The sequence below is a fragment of the Dromiciops gliroides genome, chromosome 1 (assembly GCF_019393635.1).
Source record: "Dromiciops gliroides isolate mDroGli1 chromosome 1, mDroGli1.pri, whole genome shotgun sequence".
NCBI classification, from domain to species: domain Eukaryota; kingdom Metazoa; phylum Chordata; class Mammalia; order Microbiotheria; family Microbiotheriidae; genus Dromiciops; species Dromiciops gliroides.
This window is the reverse complement of record NC_057861.1, coordinates 66,109,266-66,127,477: the sequence shown is the minus strand read 5'-3', so window position 1 is coordinate 66,127,477 and position 18,212 is coordinate 66,109,266. Positions and strand designations below refer to the sequence as shown.

General features: G+C 44.6%; 1 protein-coding gene across 2 annotated transcripts in view; it reads right to left on the bottom strand.

The window, feature by feature from the left end:
* Positions 1-816: 816 nt before the first annotated feature.
* Positions 817-18,212, bottom strand: part of KDM4B (lysine demethylase 4B) — a 255,297-nt gene continuing 237,901 nt past the window's right edge. For both annotated transcript variants that reach the window (XM_043986635.1, XM_043986644.1), the window contains 4 exons: positions 18,027-18,191; positions 17,146-17,265; positions 5,052-5,144; positions 817-4,667 (listed from right to left, as the gene is read on the bottom strand). In XM_043986635.1, coding sequence (XP_043842570.1) covers positions 4,482-4,667; positions 5,052-5,144; positions 17,146-17,265; positions 18,027-18,191 — 564 coding nt within the window. In that variant the 3' untranslated portion in view covers positions 817-4,481. The remainder of the gene's footprint in view (positions 4,668-5,051; positions 5,145-17,145; positions 17,266-18,026; positions 18,192-18,212) is intronic.

Sequence of the window (18,212 nt, the reverse complement as noted above, 5' to 3'; positions counted from 1 at the left end):
ATTGGGAACCTTGTGAGTCACACAGTGACTTAGTTTTGTTGTATTTTTATTTATTTATTTTGCAGGGCAATGAGGGTTAAGTGACTTGCCCAGGGCCACACAGCTAGTGTCAAGTGTCTGAGGTCGGATTTGAACTCAGGTCCTCCTGAATCCAGGGCTGGTGCTTTATCCACTGCGCCACCTAGCTGCCCCCCCCCCATTACATTTTAATATGATTCTGGCCACACTTGGGATACTGCCGGAGCTTCTAATGGGGTAACAAACTCCAATTGGAGTTAATATTGGACTTGAAGACTTAATAGTCATGTCTTCTAGGTAAGTCATTCCATCTCTTTAAGCCTCAATTTCCTCATCTTTAAGATGGGGATAATAATGGCACCTAACACACAGTTGTGGTAAGGGCCAAATGACAGTGCATATGACACAATTTGCCAACCTCAAAGCAATTTATAGGCCCTTGACACTTTTTTCAAGTTTGTTTCCCCTACCTCCTCCTCCCCCCAGCACTTTGATTCTCCTAAGGGAAGGTACTATTGTTCCCATTTTACAAATGGGGAAACTGAGGGCCAGAGGAGAATTCCCTGAGTCACATAACTGACTCCTCCTACTGTATGTGCCATATCTAAGTGTAAAGAATAAGCAAAGTTGGGAGGGGTGGCTGTGTGTGTTGGGAAGCACACTGGGCTTAGAAGTAAGGACAGGAATCCAGGGCCAAGGGTCCTCTGTACTGACCCCCAGGCACGATAGGGTGTGGCCTGCGAGGCCCCCCAGGCTTCAGAGCTGGCCAGGGTGTGGCAGACGTGTGGCAGAAAAGACTCACCCTTACTCCCTAAGTGTGAGGGATTCAACAATTCAACAACTTTTATTAAGTGCCGAGGATGTGCCGGGCACTGGGCCGGGCACTGCAGATACAAAGACAAAAACCAAACAGTCCCTGCCCTCAAGGAGCTTACATTCTATTGGGGAGATACAACGTGTACAGGAGAAGGAAATACAAAGTAATTTCTGGAGGCAGAGGGAACTGACGCCTGGGGGATCGGGAAGGACTTGCCAGAGGAGGCGGCACCTGAGCTGAGCCTTTCAAGAGCTCGGGGGCAGGAGGGTGTGCATTCCAGGTGTGGGGGACAACCCGGCAAAGGCACCAAGATGGGAGATGGAATGCCTCATTCTGCTTAGCTCAGGGGAGAGCCAGCAGGCCAGTTCAGACTGAGCACGGATGAGAGGGAAGAGTAAGCAACAGCACAAGCGAGACGGTCCTGTTCTGGCTGTGTTCTCCTCAAACTCTTGGACAGGAGCATAAATACCAGTTCTGCTCTCCAGGGCCTACCTGACCATAGGCAAAACAAGTCATCTCTCTGAGCTCCAGACCCGTGCCCCGAGCCCCCCATCTATAGGGTGAAGGGCTCGGCCTGGTCTGAGCTCTACGCATATGATGCCAGAAGCCTGCTGACAGAGGGAGGAAGCCGTGTGTGGATGAAGATCTTGGCTGCATTGCTGGCTTTGCTACTTACTACCTGCCCCACTGAATGAGTCACCGAACCTATCCGGGCCTTAAGACTAATGAGCCAGTTGGCCTAGAATATTTCTAAGGCCCCTTCCAGGGTCTGATCCTACGGTCATAAGCTGTTTCTCTTGGAAATCATCACTACAGGCCTTTAAATACTGTGTCAGTCTTTTCATCTCCAGACGCATTTCCTCTATGTCCATGCTGTGCACACTCAGTTGGATGGGCCTTATGCTCTTTGCCAAATTGTCTGTCTCCTTCAGAGAACCATAAAGCACACCACCATTAAAGAGGAACTAGATTATCAGCCCTCTTGCCACCTAAAACACCAAAGGCACGTCTCAGAAATGAAGACATTTCAAAATAACAAGCAGCCTGGAATTCTGTAGCATGTAAGATACTTACAAATATATTTTGTTGGAAAAAAAAATGTGCATTTCCCCTGGCATTGTGGCCACTATATATAGGTTAGCACAAATTATCCCCAGAAGCCCAAACTTGGAAGGCATGTGTGTGTGTGTGTGTGTGTGTGTGTGTGTGTGTGTGTGATCGTGTGCTCACATGTGGAAGGGCAGTCTCATCCAGGGGTCAGTCCAACAACAAACAACAAAAATTTTCTAAGGGTCCAGGGTATCATTTCAAACAAGTACTCCTTGAATATGGGCCCTGGAGAATATGTAGCTGCTCATTCTGACAACATAAATAGTCTTTTAAAAAGGGGACTCTAAAGGAATCTAGGAAAGGTACTGTTTCAGCCAGGACTGCTACAGGAAGGAGATCCCCACAACTCCAAGTCCCCACTGCCCACCCCTCCTCCCCAGCAAGACTTCTCTGATGTCAACACTCTCTCACTTTTTTGTTTTAAATAATATTCTCTCTGGCCTCTCAACTGTTAAAACATCTTTAAAAAATACATGCAGATTATTCTTTAAATCATTTTCTTGTGAATGGCAGGAAACCACTCAGATCAATGCACAGCCAGCTAAAATGAGGCTTGGCCTCAGCTCTGCTTCTTCGTTCTCCAAAATGACATAGGAAGTACATTTTCTCTCTTCAATTCAATCTAAAATTTAAAAAAGATGTGGTTTCACCTGAAGTTGAAACCAACTGCTTAGCCCCCTCCCCCCTCCCCCCCAACAAAACACCGGGAGGAACGTCATCGTGCAATGGCCTCAAATAGCAAGCGAGCACCTTTCTACACAGAGGAACACCAAGGGTCTCCAGTTAACGAGGCAGCAACAACAGAAGGGCGTAATTCCAGCCACTCCCTTCAGAGGAAAACAGCATCTGCTTGGGTCTCATCTACAATGCTGGCTTTTCTGAAGAGGCCTACCAGGAGTCAGTGTAAACATACGGTTAATCCCTCCAGGAGAAACTTGCTCCAGGAGTCCCCAGGAAGCCTGAAAGCACCGTCACAGCATCCTGACCCAGACCCTGCTCCGAAGAAGCCTGATCTCTTCCCAAGTTCGTAGTCTCTTTCCCTGTCTCTCCTTCCCAGTGTCAGATTGCTTCTTAGCTTGCGACCACCTGGCTCAGCTGTGGGGGATGGTGGGAGACAGCTTTCATGGTTTGAAACGAACCCCCCCCAAAACTGGCTTCCGCTAAGAGTTATTCATGAACGGAGACAACCAAAAACACCTTGGCCACGCACACCGAAAAAATCAAGGCCTGCCTCCAGTGTACATCACAGGGGCGACCTAAAGGGTTCTCTCTTCAGCTTAAACAAAGTTGGTCGCAGCCACAAAGGGGTTGGGAGAATTTCTTCTTTAATCAAACACACAGATATACCTCTGAGACTTCAGTTATGGAATGATTCTCACAATAGTAAGAAGCAAAAGATCAAGCAAACCAGAAGAGAAAGTATTTATTTTGCCAGGCATGCACAGAGGTGCTGGCCACGCATCCCATCTGCCACGGGTGCACCCAGGATCTGTGACCGAGCAGAACCCTCAACCTTACTCTTCTAAGAAGCCTTTGCAGGGCCTGGAGCCATGGGGAGGAGGCCTCGTGACCTTTCCAGGGGACTACAGAGAAGAGCAGGGCAAAGGTAGCATAGCAGGGCCTCCCTTTCTCCCCCAGTGCACACCCCAACCCTGTCTGTAGCCCCACCTGAATGACTGACAAGTCTCTGCATGGCCACTGGGAGAGGGAGCAAGAAAAGAAACACACAAATGGGCTGCTCATAACACAAACATTCTCAACTTCCAAAACACTCCAGCTAAAACACATTCCCTGCCCATTCAATATACAAATAATATTTAAAAACAACAACAAAAGAAAATGAATGAGATGTTTTTCTCTCCCTCGTATTCAGTGTTACTCAAATCCCATTTCAGTTTGTGGGGAAAAGAACTTTTTTTTTTTTAAAGCCACAAATCTAGAAAACCAGTTTGGGGATTTTTTTTTCTTTCCTTCTTTTTCCTTTTTTTTCTTATATTTTTTTTAAACAATAAGTATTTATAGAAAGAACTTCACAAAGGTGATTTATATACAGAAATCACAATTCCAAAGGCTGCTTCAGTAGTCAGTGAAATAGCACCTTTTCAAGATGAGAGCTTTTACATGGTTTAAAAATCGGAGTAGTTTTTGCTTTTGTGACGTAACGTTTAACCCTTCCTAGCCTAAGACAAGAGCCAGGCATCCATGCGCTCCGGGAGTACGAGCTCTTCTAAAGCATCCAGGTGACACGCAATCTGAGAGGTTACCATTGCTTCCTTTTCCTATTACCGTCAGCAGTGTGTTCAGCAGAGTCGAGGTAGCCTGTGGCCAGACAAGTCTCTCAGATGGTCAAAATTAAATGTAGATGAAAGGAATTCACAGCAAGTTATTGCAGGTGGAGGGGGGGAGGGGAAGGGGGAGGGGGGCTGTCCACTTGTTCCACAGTTGCCTGGGTGCTTTGCTGGGGGGGTAGAAGGGGGTCAGGGAGAAGTGGGGGTGGGGGAGGTCACGAGATGTTGGTTCTAAAATTGTGTTTGTACTAAAACATGTGGCTCTGGGCTCCAGGCTGGTATTGTGACTGCAGGAGGCTCTCCATGAAAGCCAGGTAATCAGGATTCTGTCCATAGTCCTCAGAAGTTCGGGCACTGCCCACCCTTGGGCGCTTGGCTGCCTTCGCTTCCTCTCCTGAGGATCCTTTCTCTTGGGGAGCAGCAGTGCTGACCGACTGCAAAGACAAGAAGCACAGCTCCGTGAAAGGAGAACTCGATGGGACTGACCCTCCCAGGTGCCACGTGGAGCTGGCCATGGCCCACTACCCTTCAGCCGCTACAATAAATACAGGGATCATCTCACCCCTTGAGTGGCTGCCTGTGACACAACTCAGACCCCGGTCCTCCTCCCATTCAGGGATCCCCAGCTCAGAGGCCCCTACTTTCTGCTTCCTGCTGGAGGACGTAGACCCAAGTAGAGACTTCACAGCACCCTAGAGAAGACTGCACAGAAGCCCTGCCTTGTCTTTTCATTTCCTACACTGGTGACTTTGTCACACAAGGAATTAAGCAAGCAGCTCAGCTTCCCCCAAGGCTTTGCTTCTGCCTGTGTTACCCACCAGTCTAGATTTGACTCTCTTGGGGAGCTCCTCCTCAAGGGTGTAAATGTCACCACGCTTCACCATCAGCTGGGAACCGTCCTCAAACTCCACCTACAAGAGAAGCAGAAACAAAACACTGGATGCTACCAGACAATCCACCCTCTGCAGGGAGGCAACAGAGCGTCTTAGCTAAACTCCGCGTCTCCTCAGAGTCTCGAATGATGCTGTGCACAAGACGTGGACCCAACATTTGTGGCATGAATGAAAAAATGGTGGGCTCCTCAACTCCCAGGATGAAAGTGTGAAGTCAGGCCTTCAAGCAGAGATGTGACCATAGCACCTGGGTCACCCAAAGAACAAGGTCCCTGCAGAGTGCCTCAGGGTTGACACCGAGTGGAGGGAGTAGCTCATCTTCACGTGTCTGCATGTCTTCGGGAGTCTGGACACCTGGGCTACAAAAGGGGGCACTTCACAGGATTTAAGGGAAGTTGCAGGGCAGAGAGTTCCTTCTAGCTACCCTCAATACCTTTCAAACTCATGTCACAGACTAAGTGTGGGAGGGGCTGGGGACTAGGTGACACAACTTTAGCGAAAGGCTTGGGGTTGTCTGTGTAATCTTTCTGAATCTCAGGCTGCTCATCTTGAAGATGAGGGGATCAGACTGGTGTGGAGGAGCTCTGAGGGCCCCTTTCAGCTTTAAATGCTACCAACCTACAGCTACTTCTTTTCATGAACCTTTGAACAAGGACGACCGCCTGCTTGCCCCTCCTTACACAGAGTGAATAAGGTGCCATCCTTTGACAAAGAGTCTGTTCCACGATCTTCCTAGAGCTATTTGGCGCTTGTGATGACAGCTGCCAGGAGTCTAGGTTTGGCACTGTACTCCTTCAGCCCAGAGTGTATGCTGGGGTCGCTGTCTAGCCTGATGCTGTCTCCTCAGGACAGCTACAAGGGACTAGTACAATGCTCTGGAGCCATTGCATTGTGTTTTTTTGTTTTTTGTTTCTGGTGGGGCAATTGGGGTTAAGTGACTTGCCCAGGGTCACACAGCTAGTAAGTGTTAAGTGTCTGAGGCAGGATTTGAACTCAGGTCCTCCGGACTCCAGGGCCAGTGCTCTATCCACTGCACCACCTAGCTGCCCCTGGAGCCACTGCATTGTATTAAGGATATTGGCAAGTGGGAGCACAGACTCCATACAAATTGAAGAAAAAACAGGAAGGAATGGAGACCTACAAAATTCAAGGATGGGTTTAAGTAAATGGTTGGGTTTAGTTGGAGAAGAGACACTTAGGGAATACCATTCCTGCCATCAAGATTGGAAATGGCAATGCAAAGAGGCTGGCTGTGGCAGAGGTAGGGCTCAAAATCACCAACATCACTCCTTAGCTTTGCTCCAAGACTTCTGGATGCTCCAATGACCCAAGGGAAGAGGGTCAGAGGAGACCCAGGACACAGCACTCCAGGTTAGTTGCTACTGAGAGCTAGGAGCGAGGGGTGGATATGCTATCCTACCATAAAAGCTTTTGGGGTGACCAGGAAGACACTATCGAGTCAAGAAAATGGCCGAGCATTTACTATATGGGAAGTTGTAGGCCAGTGAAAGAAACAGCTACAATTACTGGTTTGTACTGGGATTCCTGCTACTGATCTAGAGAGACTGAAGTCAGTGGACTCACAATCAGAAGAACAAGGTTCTTATCTCTGCTCTGCTACTGATTAAGGGTGACACTGGGCCAGTTTCTTCTCTCTGGACCTTAGTTTTCCCATTTGTAAGATGATGGGTTTATATCTGATGTTGTCAGAGTTCAAAAGGATCATAGAGACCATACTTTTTATAAAATTTAATTTAAAAAACCTTAAGGTTGCCATTTTAAATAGAAATGAGGGAGGAAATAAATTTCTATCCTCTGCTTCTAACACTAGGTGATCACTCTCAGCTAGTCAGTAACTTCTCCCCTTTAAAATGAACATTTCCATCCAAATTAAACAATTTCAGTTACCAAAATATGTTTTTATTTTAGCAAATGGTGGAATAATCAGTCAGGTGTAAAGACCTGGGGTGTTAAATAGTTTCATGCTCCCAACTGCTTTCTCTGATCACTGATTAGAACATGAATTATGTATCTGGGAATAGAAAAGAGATGCTTGTTTCGAAAATAAAGAGTGGAAAGTAATTGTACCTCAGTCACCAGAGTCCTTCAATTTAGGAAGATGAGTTCTTCTAGATATTGCTCAAAGGAATGTGGGTTCTGGGTAACACACTGTGAATGCCTCATTAATAATAAAAAGTAACTAGTATATGACAGGCATTGTGCTAAGTGCTGAGAATACAAAGAAAGGCAACTCTCCCCTTCCCCCAAACAAACAAAAACAGTTCCTGCTCAGTCTAGTGGAAGAGACAACATGCAGCTAGGTGGCACCACAGTGCACAGAGTGCCAGGCTTGGAGTCAGGAAGACTCATCTTCCCTGAGTTCAAATCTGGTCTCAGACACTTACTAGCTGTGTGATCCTAAACAAGTCACTTAACCCTGTTGGCCTCAGTTTCCTCATTTGTAAAATGAGCTGGAGAAGGAAATGGCCGACCACTCCAGGATCTTTCAGAAGAGTCAGACATGACTAAACAACAACAGAATGTGCTGTAAGAAATGATGTATGTGATGAATACAGAGAAGCATGGAAAGAGCTATATGAACTGATGCAGAGTAAAAAGCCAAGAAAATTATACACAGTAACTATAATAATCTAAATGTAGAGAACAACAATAACCCCCCAAATCAAAAGTGAATGCAAACTTACTAGCTGTGTGACCCTGGGCAAGTCACTTAACCCCAACTGCCTCACTAAAAAAAAAAAAAAAATGAATGCAACAAAATCATATTCAAGCATGACTTGAATAGAGATGAAAAGACACCCCCCCACCCCCTTTGTGGAAATGAGGGGTATTTGTTAGTTATTTGGGATGGCTCACTGGGAATGGGAGGGGGAAGGGTACTGGGGATAACTATGATGATGTGAGAAATAGACAACATCAATAACTTTTTTGTTGGGGGGGTGAGGCAATTGGGGTTAAGTGATTTGCCCAGGGTCACACGGCTAGTAAGTATCAAGTGTCTGAGGCCAGATTTGAACTCAGGCTGGTGCTCTATCCACTGTGCCACCTAGCTGCCCCAATAACAACTTTTTTAAAAAGTAACTAATGTCAGCAAGACCTGGGGTGAATTTGTATGAGAAAATATGTACAAATTTCTAAGGATAAAGGATACTATTTACCCTGAAATGATCTCCCCTCTAAACTCTGCCCAATTGTTCTCCTTCAGGACCTAGCTCAAACGTCACCTTTTTTAGGAAACTTCCCCTCAAAATCCACAGACCTCTGCTCCTTCTCCTTGCCCCTCACCCCCACCCTGCCAACCTCCATGCAGGAAGTGAAGTCCTCCTTCCAACCTTGATGCCATGATGCCTTCCGCACTGCACTTGTACATCCTGCCTGTTACTACTATTTATGTCCCTACCTTGTAGTCGGTGAGACAGTAAATGCCAAGAAGGGTGGAAGCATGCTTAATTAATAAGCTTTTTGTCTCTCAGAGTGCATAGCACAAGACCCTACATACCAAGGACTGTGTGTAACTGAACTGTTGGACAGCTCTATGTTCAGTTGCTGAGAGACATACGCAGTTTAGATAAGACCTATTACTTGTCTTCATGGGAGATAAGACAGAATCAAAAGTAGCTGCAATACAAAGTATTATATGACAAGTGCACTTGTTACTAACTGCAGTGTTGTGTAAGTGCAGAAGGACTCACTCATATATAGGAAGCAGTTTAGTTGGGCTTTAAAGGATGGGTGGGAATTCTGCAGGTAAAGTAGGAGAAAAACCTTCAAGGCCTAGGGAATGATGAGACTGAGAATAAGAAAGAAATATACAGGCATGTTCTAGGACAGAGAGAAGTCTAGATCAGTTTGAACAGATTACAGGCATCAATGAGAAAGAAATCTGAAATATGACAAACATCCCGAAGTTCTACTTTCTGAATGAATGACAAGAATGATGAAGGAAGGAATAATGTAGTGTGGTCTGCTCTAACCTCAGGACCTTTAAAATTACAGTGGGCAAGCTGTGTTTCCACTTTGCTTCCTTCTGGGCTGGTTAGCTTGGAGAGATTGCTATGGCACTAGGCCATAAGCAGTCTGCTGGAGTGACAGGTTCCTACTGTCCCTCTTACTTGGAACAGGCTGATCCCAAGTGGAGCTCACCAGTTACACAAGTTCATATCACTCACTCCCTGGCCACACTCTGAACCAGGGGAAGGTCTATCATATAATACAGAATGTCAAAGTTGGGAGGGTTCTGGGACATAATCCAGTTGAACCTTACCTGAGAGGGCAGTAATCTACCTAAGGTCCCATCTGGGGGGAACAGTTCAGTTACACACAGTCCTTGATATGTAGGGTCTAGTTGGGCTACAACTCAGGATGAGTCCTCTTGTATTCCCAACTATCAAAACCGGCTCTGGGCTAATCTTGAGTCTTCCTCTCTTCTCCCCCCATGTCCTCCCACCTAGAAAAGCACTCCCCACATTCTCTCCTGGATACCAAAAACGCAGGGTGAGCACCTGCTAAGTCACTGTGGAAAAGGGTGCTGGTCCCAGTTTAATTGCTGCATACTAGAATTCTTAAACTTAGAGTGTGAATGAGGCAGCTTACTATGGCTCAGCTGAGCAGTGGTAGCATTTCTCTGATGTGTTGCTGAAGTGCCTTACAGAGTCGTACTGGGAGTTTATCATCACAGAGGACAATTTTGCTGGAATGACATTTAGTGCTGGGAAAGATCTTAAGAAGTCACCGAGTCCAAATCCTTCACTGTACAGATGTGGAAACTAGAGCCATGGGAGGGAAGGGTCGCAAAGTGAACCCAGGCCTTCCACCTTCAAACTCAGGCTCTTTCTACTGTACTCCAAGAGATGAAGGGTGTAAACAGGAAAACAAACAATGACCTGCCTTCACCTGAGGTCTTGTGGAATACCTGGGAGTCACAGGCCACTAATGAGGTACTACCAGCTGGGAGAACTTGTCTATTTAGTGCATCTTTTGAGAGCATCTGATGGATGATTAAGTACTTGCTTCTCAACAAAACTAGAAAACAAACGGCATATTATTCACATACCACAGGTGGGAAATGAAAACTCTGAGAGGCAGTCTGCCTATGGGAGCACAACTAGCCCTTCTGCCCGAGGCACTATGTGCACTATTCATTAGTGTGCTCGTCGGTTTCCAACTTGTTCCCCAAACTGGTTTTCATCTAGCTTAGACTCTGCCATTTTTCCTCCAAAAAGGCCATTGGAGCTGACAGGAGTGAACTCTACTCCACAGACACACTCAGAACCAGAAGAGACAGGGGGAAGGGTCAGCTCTGGGTCATCTGAGCATCCTCTGCAGGTCAGGAGCAGTGTGCATGTGTGTCTCCAGGGCCAGACCTGGCAAGGGACAAAGACAAAGTTCCACACCACTAACAAGCCTGACTTAGCCATGTCATGCTGAGTGAGCACCTACACCAGGCCTGCGGCAGAAATGCAAACATTCAGCCCCAAGATTTTGGGGTGATTTTCATTCCCCAGACCTGGTCATGCTCAGAGCAGTCCAAAACACATCTGAAGACAACCATCCATTTATTGTCTGGGAAACATTTCTTACCATGAGTTGCTGAACTCCTGACTCACTCAAGAAAGAAAAAAAGAGAAGAGCTCCATAAGCGCAGACTAACCTAGCCCACCTTTCTAGGAAGAAGACAAAAAGAGGAAACTTGCCTCTTGGAACCCGATTTCTCAAGGAAAAGGAATTTTAGGGCAAGCGAAACAAGCTGGTGAAGCCAAGGACAACGGGCACTCCAACAGGACCCTTGGGCTTGGGATTCAAACTGGAAGGACCCCAAAATGGCAAGTCCTTAGAGCCAGGGAAGAATGGGCTTCCCTCTCCCTGGCTCTTCATTTGCATGAGGTGGTCTTTATGGCTCCTTCCAGCTATTCAATTCTAGATTCTTTAGCTATAATTTCTCTAAGGGTCCAGAGAAAAGACCCAGTTTAGGAATGAAGGACTTTTAAAGGTGGAAGGGACTTCACAGACCATAAAGTCCTTTCTCCTTCTCTTGGATTTTAGAGGTAGTGGCTTAATCTTTTTTCTTTTTCTTTTTTGGTTAGGCAATTGGGGTTAAGTGACTTGCCCAAGGTCACACAGCTAGTACGTGTCAAGTGTCTGAGGCAGGATTTGAACTCAGGTCCTCCTGAATCCAGGGCCAGTGCTTTATCCACTTCAACATCTAGCTGCCCCAGTAGTGGCTTAATCTTATCAACCCTCCCACAGACCCCCATTATCTCTCTCTCCACCCCCCTGCTTTTGTTTGGTAAAAAAAACAATTAAGCAAACCTGAAAGTATACACACTATTCTAATACCTGTAGTGTACATTTCTGGGGAAGTTGCTTTTCTAAAAGTATGTCAATAAAAGATTATACCAACTAGAAATTCAGTTGCTTAACAAGATCTTCTTTTAAAATGCAAATAGATTTTGGGCACACTAAACCCATCAGCCATTCACACTTTAGTGCCTGTGAATTAGTTTAATCTGACTGCTTTCCTCTTAACATCTGGCTGATAGTTGACATTGAGGCAATGGGAGTTTTGATTAAGGGTGTGTGTGTGTGTGTGTGTGTGTGTGTGTGTGTGTGTGTGTGTGAGAGAGAGAGAGAAAGAGAAAGAGAGAGAGAGAGAGAAACAGAAAGAGAGAAAGAGACACAGAGACAGAGACTGACTCAGTCCCACCCCAATCCAATGGTGAGGCCTTGACTTTGAGTTCTACCAGAAAAGGAAATTTCATAAGTATATACCGAAACTATATAGCAAAAAAAGTACCTGAACATAGGAAGAATAGTAATGATATCTAGAACTTCATAGAAATTGGTAATAAAACCCAGAGCTTCAGATATCTCTATATATGCACATTAAATATGAATAATAAGCATGATAAACTAGAGACCTCACAGGTATCACTGAGATTTGGTAGGGTGAGACTCATAACTAGAATATGACCCTGGAAAGGCATAATCTTATTTAAAATAACAGGACAGAGGGGTAAGCTGGGTGGCACAGTGGATAAAGCACTGGCCTTGGATTCAGGAGGACCCGAGTTCAAATCTGACCTCAGACACTTGACACTAGCTGTGTGACCTTGGGCAAGTCATTTAACCCTCATTGCCCCGCAAAAAAACCCAAAACCCAAACCAAAAATAAAATAACAGGACAGGCAAAAGGGAAGACAAGGTAGCAATTGATGAATCAATAAGCATTTTATTAAGAGCCTATTATGTGCCAGGTACTGTTCTAGGAGCCGAGGTTAAAAAGGCCAAAGTGAAAACAGTCCCTGCCCTCAAGAAGTTTACAGTCTAGTCAAGGGAGACAGCATTTACATATACAAATATGTACCAAATAGATACCTGGTGATTTAGGGAATTCAGAAAAGGCTTCATGTGGAAGTTCAGACCAGGAATGGAGGACAACCCAGGGAAAAAGCAGAGAGAGGCGGGATATAGAATACCATAGGTGAGGAACCACAAGAAAGTTAGTTTGGCTGGACTACTGTGTGCGTGCATTAAGGCTGCAGAGGTGGCTTGGGATCAGGCTGGGAAGGCCTTAAATGTTAAACCAAGGGGACTTTTATTTGATTTGGAGATACTAGGGAGGGAATTCTCATGTCTCCAGTGCTGGATATCATGTCCTTCTAGGTGTTCTTTTGTTTTTGTTTTGTTTTTGTTTTTTAGTGAGGCAATTGGGGTTAAGTGACTTGCCCAGGGTCACACAGCTAGTAAGTGTTAAGTGTTTGAGGCCAGATTTGAACTCAGGTACTCCTGACTCCAGGGCCGGTGCTCTATCCACTGCGCCACCTAGCTGCCTCTTTTTTTTGTTTTGTTTTGTTTTGTTTTTTTTAGTGTCTAGGTATTCTTTTATAACCACATATAACGATTTACCTATATCTGTATTAAACTTCATCTTGCTAGATTTGACTCAAATCTTCCAGCCTGTTGATATCTTTTTAGGATCCTATCATCCAACGTACTATCATTCCCAGTAGTCTGTCATCTGCAGATCTCATAAATATGCCACTATGTCTTTGGCTAAAGATCCATTGGGCACTGCACCAGAGACCTCCTAAGTCAACATGGAACCATTAATAACTACTCTTTTTGGATCTAGCCATTCATTCAATTCTCAATCCATTTAATGATCCCCACCATATATGCCGCCCACATTTTTCCATCTTGTCCACAAGAATAAGAAACTTTGTCAAATGCTTTGCTTAAATATAGATAAACCATGTATACAACATTTCTCTGATCTGCCAATCAGCTAACCCTATAAAAAAAGTGATCACTGTTCCTTTTTCTAGAATTTGTCAGCCATCTCTTACCAAGAATTAAATTCAAGACACTGGTCTGTATAATTTGCAGATTTCATTCTCATATTTTTGTTTTTGGAAAATTGGGCAGCATTTGCTCCTTATCCAATTCTGGAGTACCTGTTCCCATTCTCCACAGTCTTTCAAGGAGCTCTGACAGTGGCTCAGTCATATATTCCAGTTAATTTTTTTGTGTTTCTGTGGGCCTGGTGAATAATCATCACTGAGCACAATAACTGGGAATACTTTTACTAGTTCCCTGATTCTGCTGGTGATCAGATTCCTAGGAGCCACTTTTGGCATGTGCTTTCCAGTCTAAAGAACATTTCCTTGGTAAAGAGAAGAGAAGCAAAATAAGACATGAGGAGTTTTAACTTCTCTCCATGATCCTTTATTATCCCATTCACCCTGAGTAGTAATTCTTTTTCTTAACAAAATTGAAAGCTATGTAAATATAATGACCATGGCTGGCTCTGAATAAAAGATGAGCAAATGCAGCACATTCTCTCATCTTTGCAGAGGTCAAGGACAGTGGGTATGGAACACTGCATATACTTGGTTATGTTTTGGTTGGTTTTGATTAAATGCATTTTCCTTTTCTTCGTTTATTCATTTTTTACAAGAAATAGCTCTCTAGGTAAGGGAGTTAAGAGGAATATATTTGGCAGGGAAGGTATTATATAAACAAAACATGTCAATAAATATTTTTTCTAATCTAAGTGGTCAGTGAATTCCCATGTATTCATCTCTGTAGACAGCTCCCTCTGTGTCTTCACTGCTGAAAATTTCTCATGCCTCTTAGAATGACAACGTCTATAGAATTTCAAGCCACAGCATCTTTTTCTATCCTTTCAGCCTTTTGAAATCGGCTCTCCCCAAATCTAGGATGCATGTCAGGCTATGCCCAACTTTCTTCTCTTAATCTATGTCAGATTCTAAGGTGTAGTGGTCACTTTCTCACAAAGTTCCCATCAGCACTACCCTAACAGCAACTACTTCCTCCATGAGAATCTGATTTTCCATTATTGGGTTCCCCCAGTTTTCCAAGTAATTGTTAGGTGCTCTGATTTTGCAAAGAAAGAACTCTATCAGATATATCTGAACAACTGAATTACCATCACCGCTACATCATGTGACAGGCTTGTTCAGTTTTCTCGGCTTCTCATCCATGTTCTCTTTCCGACCAGATGGTCTGTAGTATATTACCATGACAATATTGCACCTATTTCGACCTCTATTCACCCCAGTGCTTGCTTTCCACCATGCTTCTTCCTCAACTCCCCCAACTCTATGCATTTACAATGCTGCCTCAGCATAGCCATCAACATTACTTTCCTAACCTGTAAATCTGACCATGTTACGCTTCCAGCCAATAAACTCCTGTGGATCCAATTGCCTCCAAGATCAAATATAAATGCCCTTCGTTTAACATTTAAGGCCCTTACTACCTGATCCCAACCCACTTTTGCAGCCTTACTGCACGTATGTGTGCGTACACACACACACACACACACACACAGTAGTTCAACCAAACTAGATTTCTTGTGGTTCCTTGCATGCAGCACTTCATGTCCTACCTCTCTCTCTGCCTTCGCCCTGGCTGAATTCCTCAAATCACCAAGTATCTATTTGGTACATATTTGTCTATATAAATGGCTAGATTGTAAACTTCTTGGGGGCAGGGCCAGTTTTCACTTTGGCTTGTACCCTCTGTGACTAGAACATGTATTCTGGCTCAGTCAGATCACATATAAAACACTGGGTTCATTTTGGGGTAATGTGTTTAGGAAGAATATTAAAAAGCTAGAAAATGTCTAGAGAGAAAATCTGGATCAGAGAAACACACAATTTCTGAGTTGGAACAGAACTCAGTGGTCATCCCAATAGTCCCCGCTCATCCTTGAAGAATCCCTTCTATAGTACACCAGACAAAGCAGAGCCCAATCATTGCTGGAAAGCCTGCAGTGAGGGAGAGTGCCTGATCTCACTTGCTAATCTCACTTAGGGAGAGCTCCTCCTTGCCCCCAGCCTCGATTGGTCTCTTTACAACCTCTCTCTACTACTTTTAGCTCTGACCTTTGGGATAAAGAATAAGACTAGTCTCTCTTCCACATGACAGACCTTCAAATATCTGAATAAAGTCACTACTTTGCCTCTCCATGTTTTCTCTTCAACCAAGCTGGGGTTATCAGGAATTAGAACAGGAAGATAATCAACTGAGGAGGGCTGACAGAGCTCCTCTGGAACACAGCTGTGGAGAGCTTTCAGTAGCCACAGGACACTGAGCACTCCTGGTTGTGGAAGAGAGGACAGAAAGGTAATGGGGAGAGAATGGGCACATGCAACCTCAAGCAGAAAGGTCCTTAGAGAGTGGGACCCACTTCATTTTACAGATGAGGTACAGCAGCTTGTCCAGGGGGATACCATTAGCTGCCAGGTCCTCTGCCTCTATGGCTGTCTACTTAGAAGTTTGTTGTGTTGGGTTTTTTTTTGTAAGGCTGCATACCCCATCTGATGACCAAAATAAAGCTGGGGAATTTTAAAATTGTGAAATGTTAACAGAATCAGTGCTACTCTGAGTGCCACCCACTACACATTTTAAATCCCCAAAGAGATGCCAACCCTGACAGTCCTTGCTTGGAGAATACAAATTAACAGAGCTTCAACTAAAAACATAATTACAATAGCAAATATGCTATTAGAATAACCACACAGAACATTCAAACCAAATGCAAATTATATGGGATGTTGTGCTATTTGGAGTTGTTCCTACCCAAGTTCCTTTTCATTAGCACAGGGCTATGTGAATATCTTCATCATCATATTAGATTAAGTCGACTGTAGATGCTTGTCTCTGGTACCTCCGAAGTTCTCTGCACGTGGCCCAGCCAGAAATGAATAGAACCAAGAAGTAGAGCTATCCATGGCAGGGTTGCCTGGCTAAACCCTAAGGCAGGAGCCAGAATTTGGCCAGGGTGTTCATTAATCAGAGAGAACAAAGATAGCAGTATTTTGCTTCTCTTTTGGGGAGTAGGATTTTCCTCACAGTGCCCAGTCTTTATAGGACAAGGCATGCTTTCTGTTAGTGCCAGTACAAGCCTAGCACCATAATGGCATCCATTCCACTCCCATCTCCCTTTGCAGACTCACGCCATGGAGACGTGCTACATCTCACCTGGAAGGAGAGCAAAGAACCGGATGGTTATTCTCTGCTCTGTGATCTCACTGGTGGAGATACTCCTGACCCTGGTGCAGATTACAAGCCATCCTGACACTGCTAGGCAGTCTGGGTGAATAGCAGGGTCCATTCAGGGCCTGCTTTGTGAGGACAAGCCCTTCAGGGCTTAGCCAATCCTTAGGTGAAAGCCACACTGACTGTCATTACCTAAAACCTGGCAGCTTGGCAGAAGCTGCCAGTTTGTATTCTAGGGCTATCACTTTGCAGAACCCAGTTTCATCTCTGTGCTATGATGGGGCAGATTTGAACACGATCCCTTAGTCATTCTCCACTATCAATGAATTTTCTTAATACTCCAAAAATAGATTGTCTTCTTTCTCTTTCTACTCTGTGCTCCATCCCCCTACCCCCGGGGACAATCAACCAAGGTCTCAGGGAGGGGTTAAGCGATATTGTGATAGATGCAGGAGTTTTTCTTTCTTCTTACCTGATAAATGTGGCTGATCACAGCTGAAATGAACTTGGCTTTATAGATATTTCCATCAGTCCACCGGAGCTGAACAAACTCCCCTTCAGGAGGGGGTCCCAGCTGGATACAATCTCTGCTCTGTTGACAGAACAATATGGTTTAAATGGCAATGCACACATATCCCTAAGTTAGAAAGCCACATGTAAACAAGTCTTTGCCTACTGCTACCCATTGATGCCCAAGCCTTAACACTACCTAACACTTATAACTGCGACCAAAATGATTCTGGTGATAATAAACTGCCATTCCCTAAAAAGAATAGGTTCATTTGAGGTAAGTACTATTTATTTTTGTATCTCTTCCAATGCTGAATCCAAGGATTTGTGCACATTAGGCACTAAGCAAATGTTTACTTACTGAAGGAATTAAATAGATACTATATATTTTTATAAGTTGTGGAGTTAATTGAAGCAGTAAAAGGCTAACTATCATCCCCTTAAGCTCACAAGCCCGACAGGTCAGAGAATCAAGAGCTGTGATAGTTGGGAGGCAAGCTCAACAAAGTGCAAAGAGTTCCTGCCCTTGGCCAGCTATAGTCAGTGGAGTAGCCCTTTTTTCTATCTTGTGTAATTATTGAATATTGTCTTGCTTGAATTATGTGTAAAACAAAGGAACAGTTTGCGGGCGCAGAAATGTGGAAGTCTCAAGGTAAAGAAGAGGTCACAGTACAATGCTCCTGTAGGCAACATGGGAAGAGACACATGATGCCAGTCTTCGCTTTCCCAAATACCAGCTGTTTCTTGGCTTATTAATGGCAGTATCTTTCATCAAGTGATGAGGTAACATTTCCCTCCACCTCTTCCACAACAAGCCCACCAAAAAACATCAAGGCTGCTCACAATAATGCTCTCTGGGTACAAGTTGTCGCTGTAGGAACCATCATCAAAGTTCACTTCATAGAATGTCTGTGTGGTTGTGCCAATTACTTTGCACCGATAATAGAGGCCATTGCGGTTCTTTGTGATAACTGTCTGGCCCAATGACACCTCCCTTAGAAACTGGACCTAGAAAAGACAGAAAAGAAG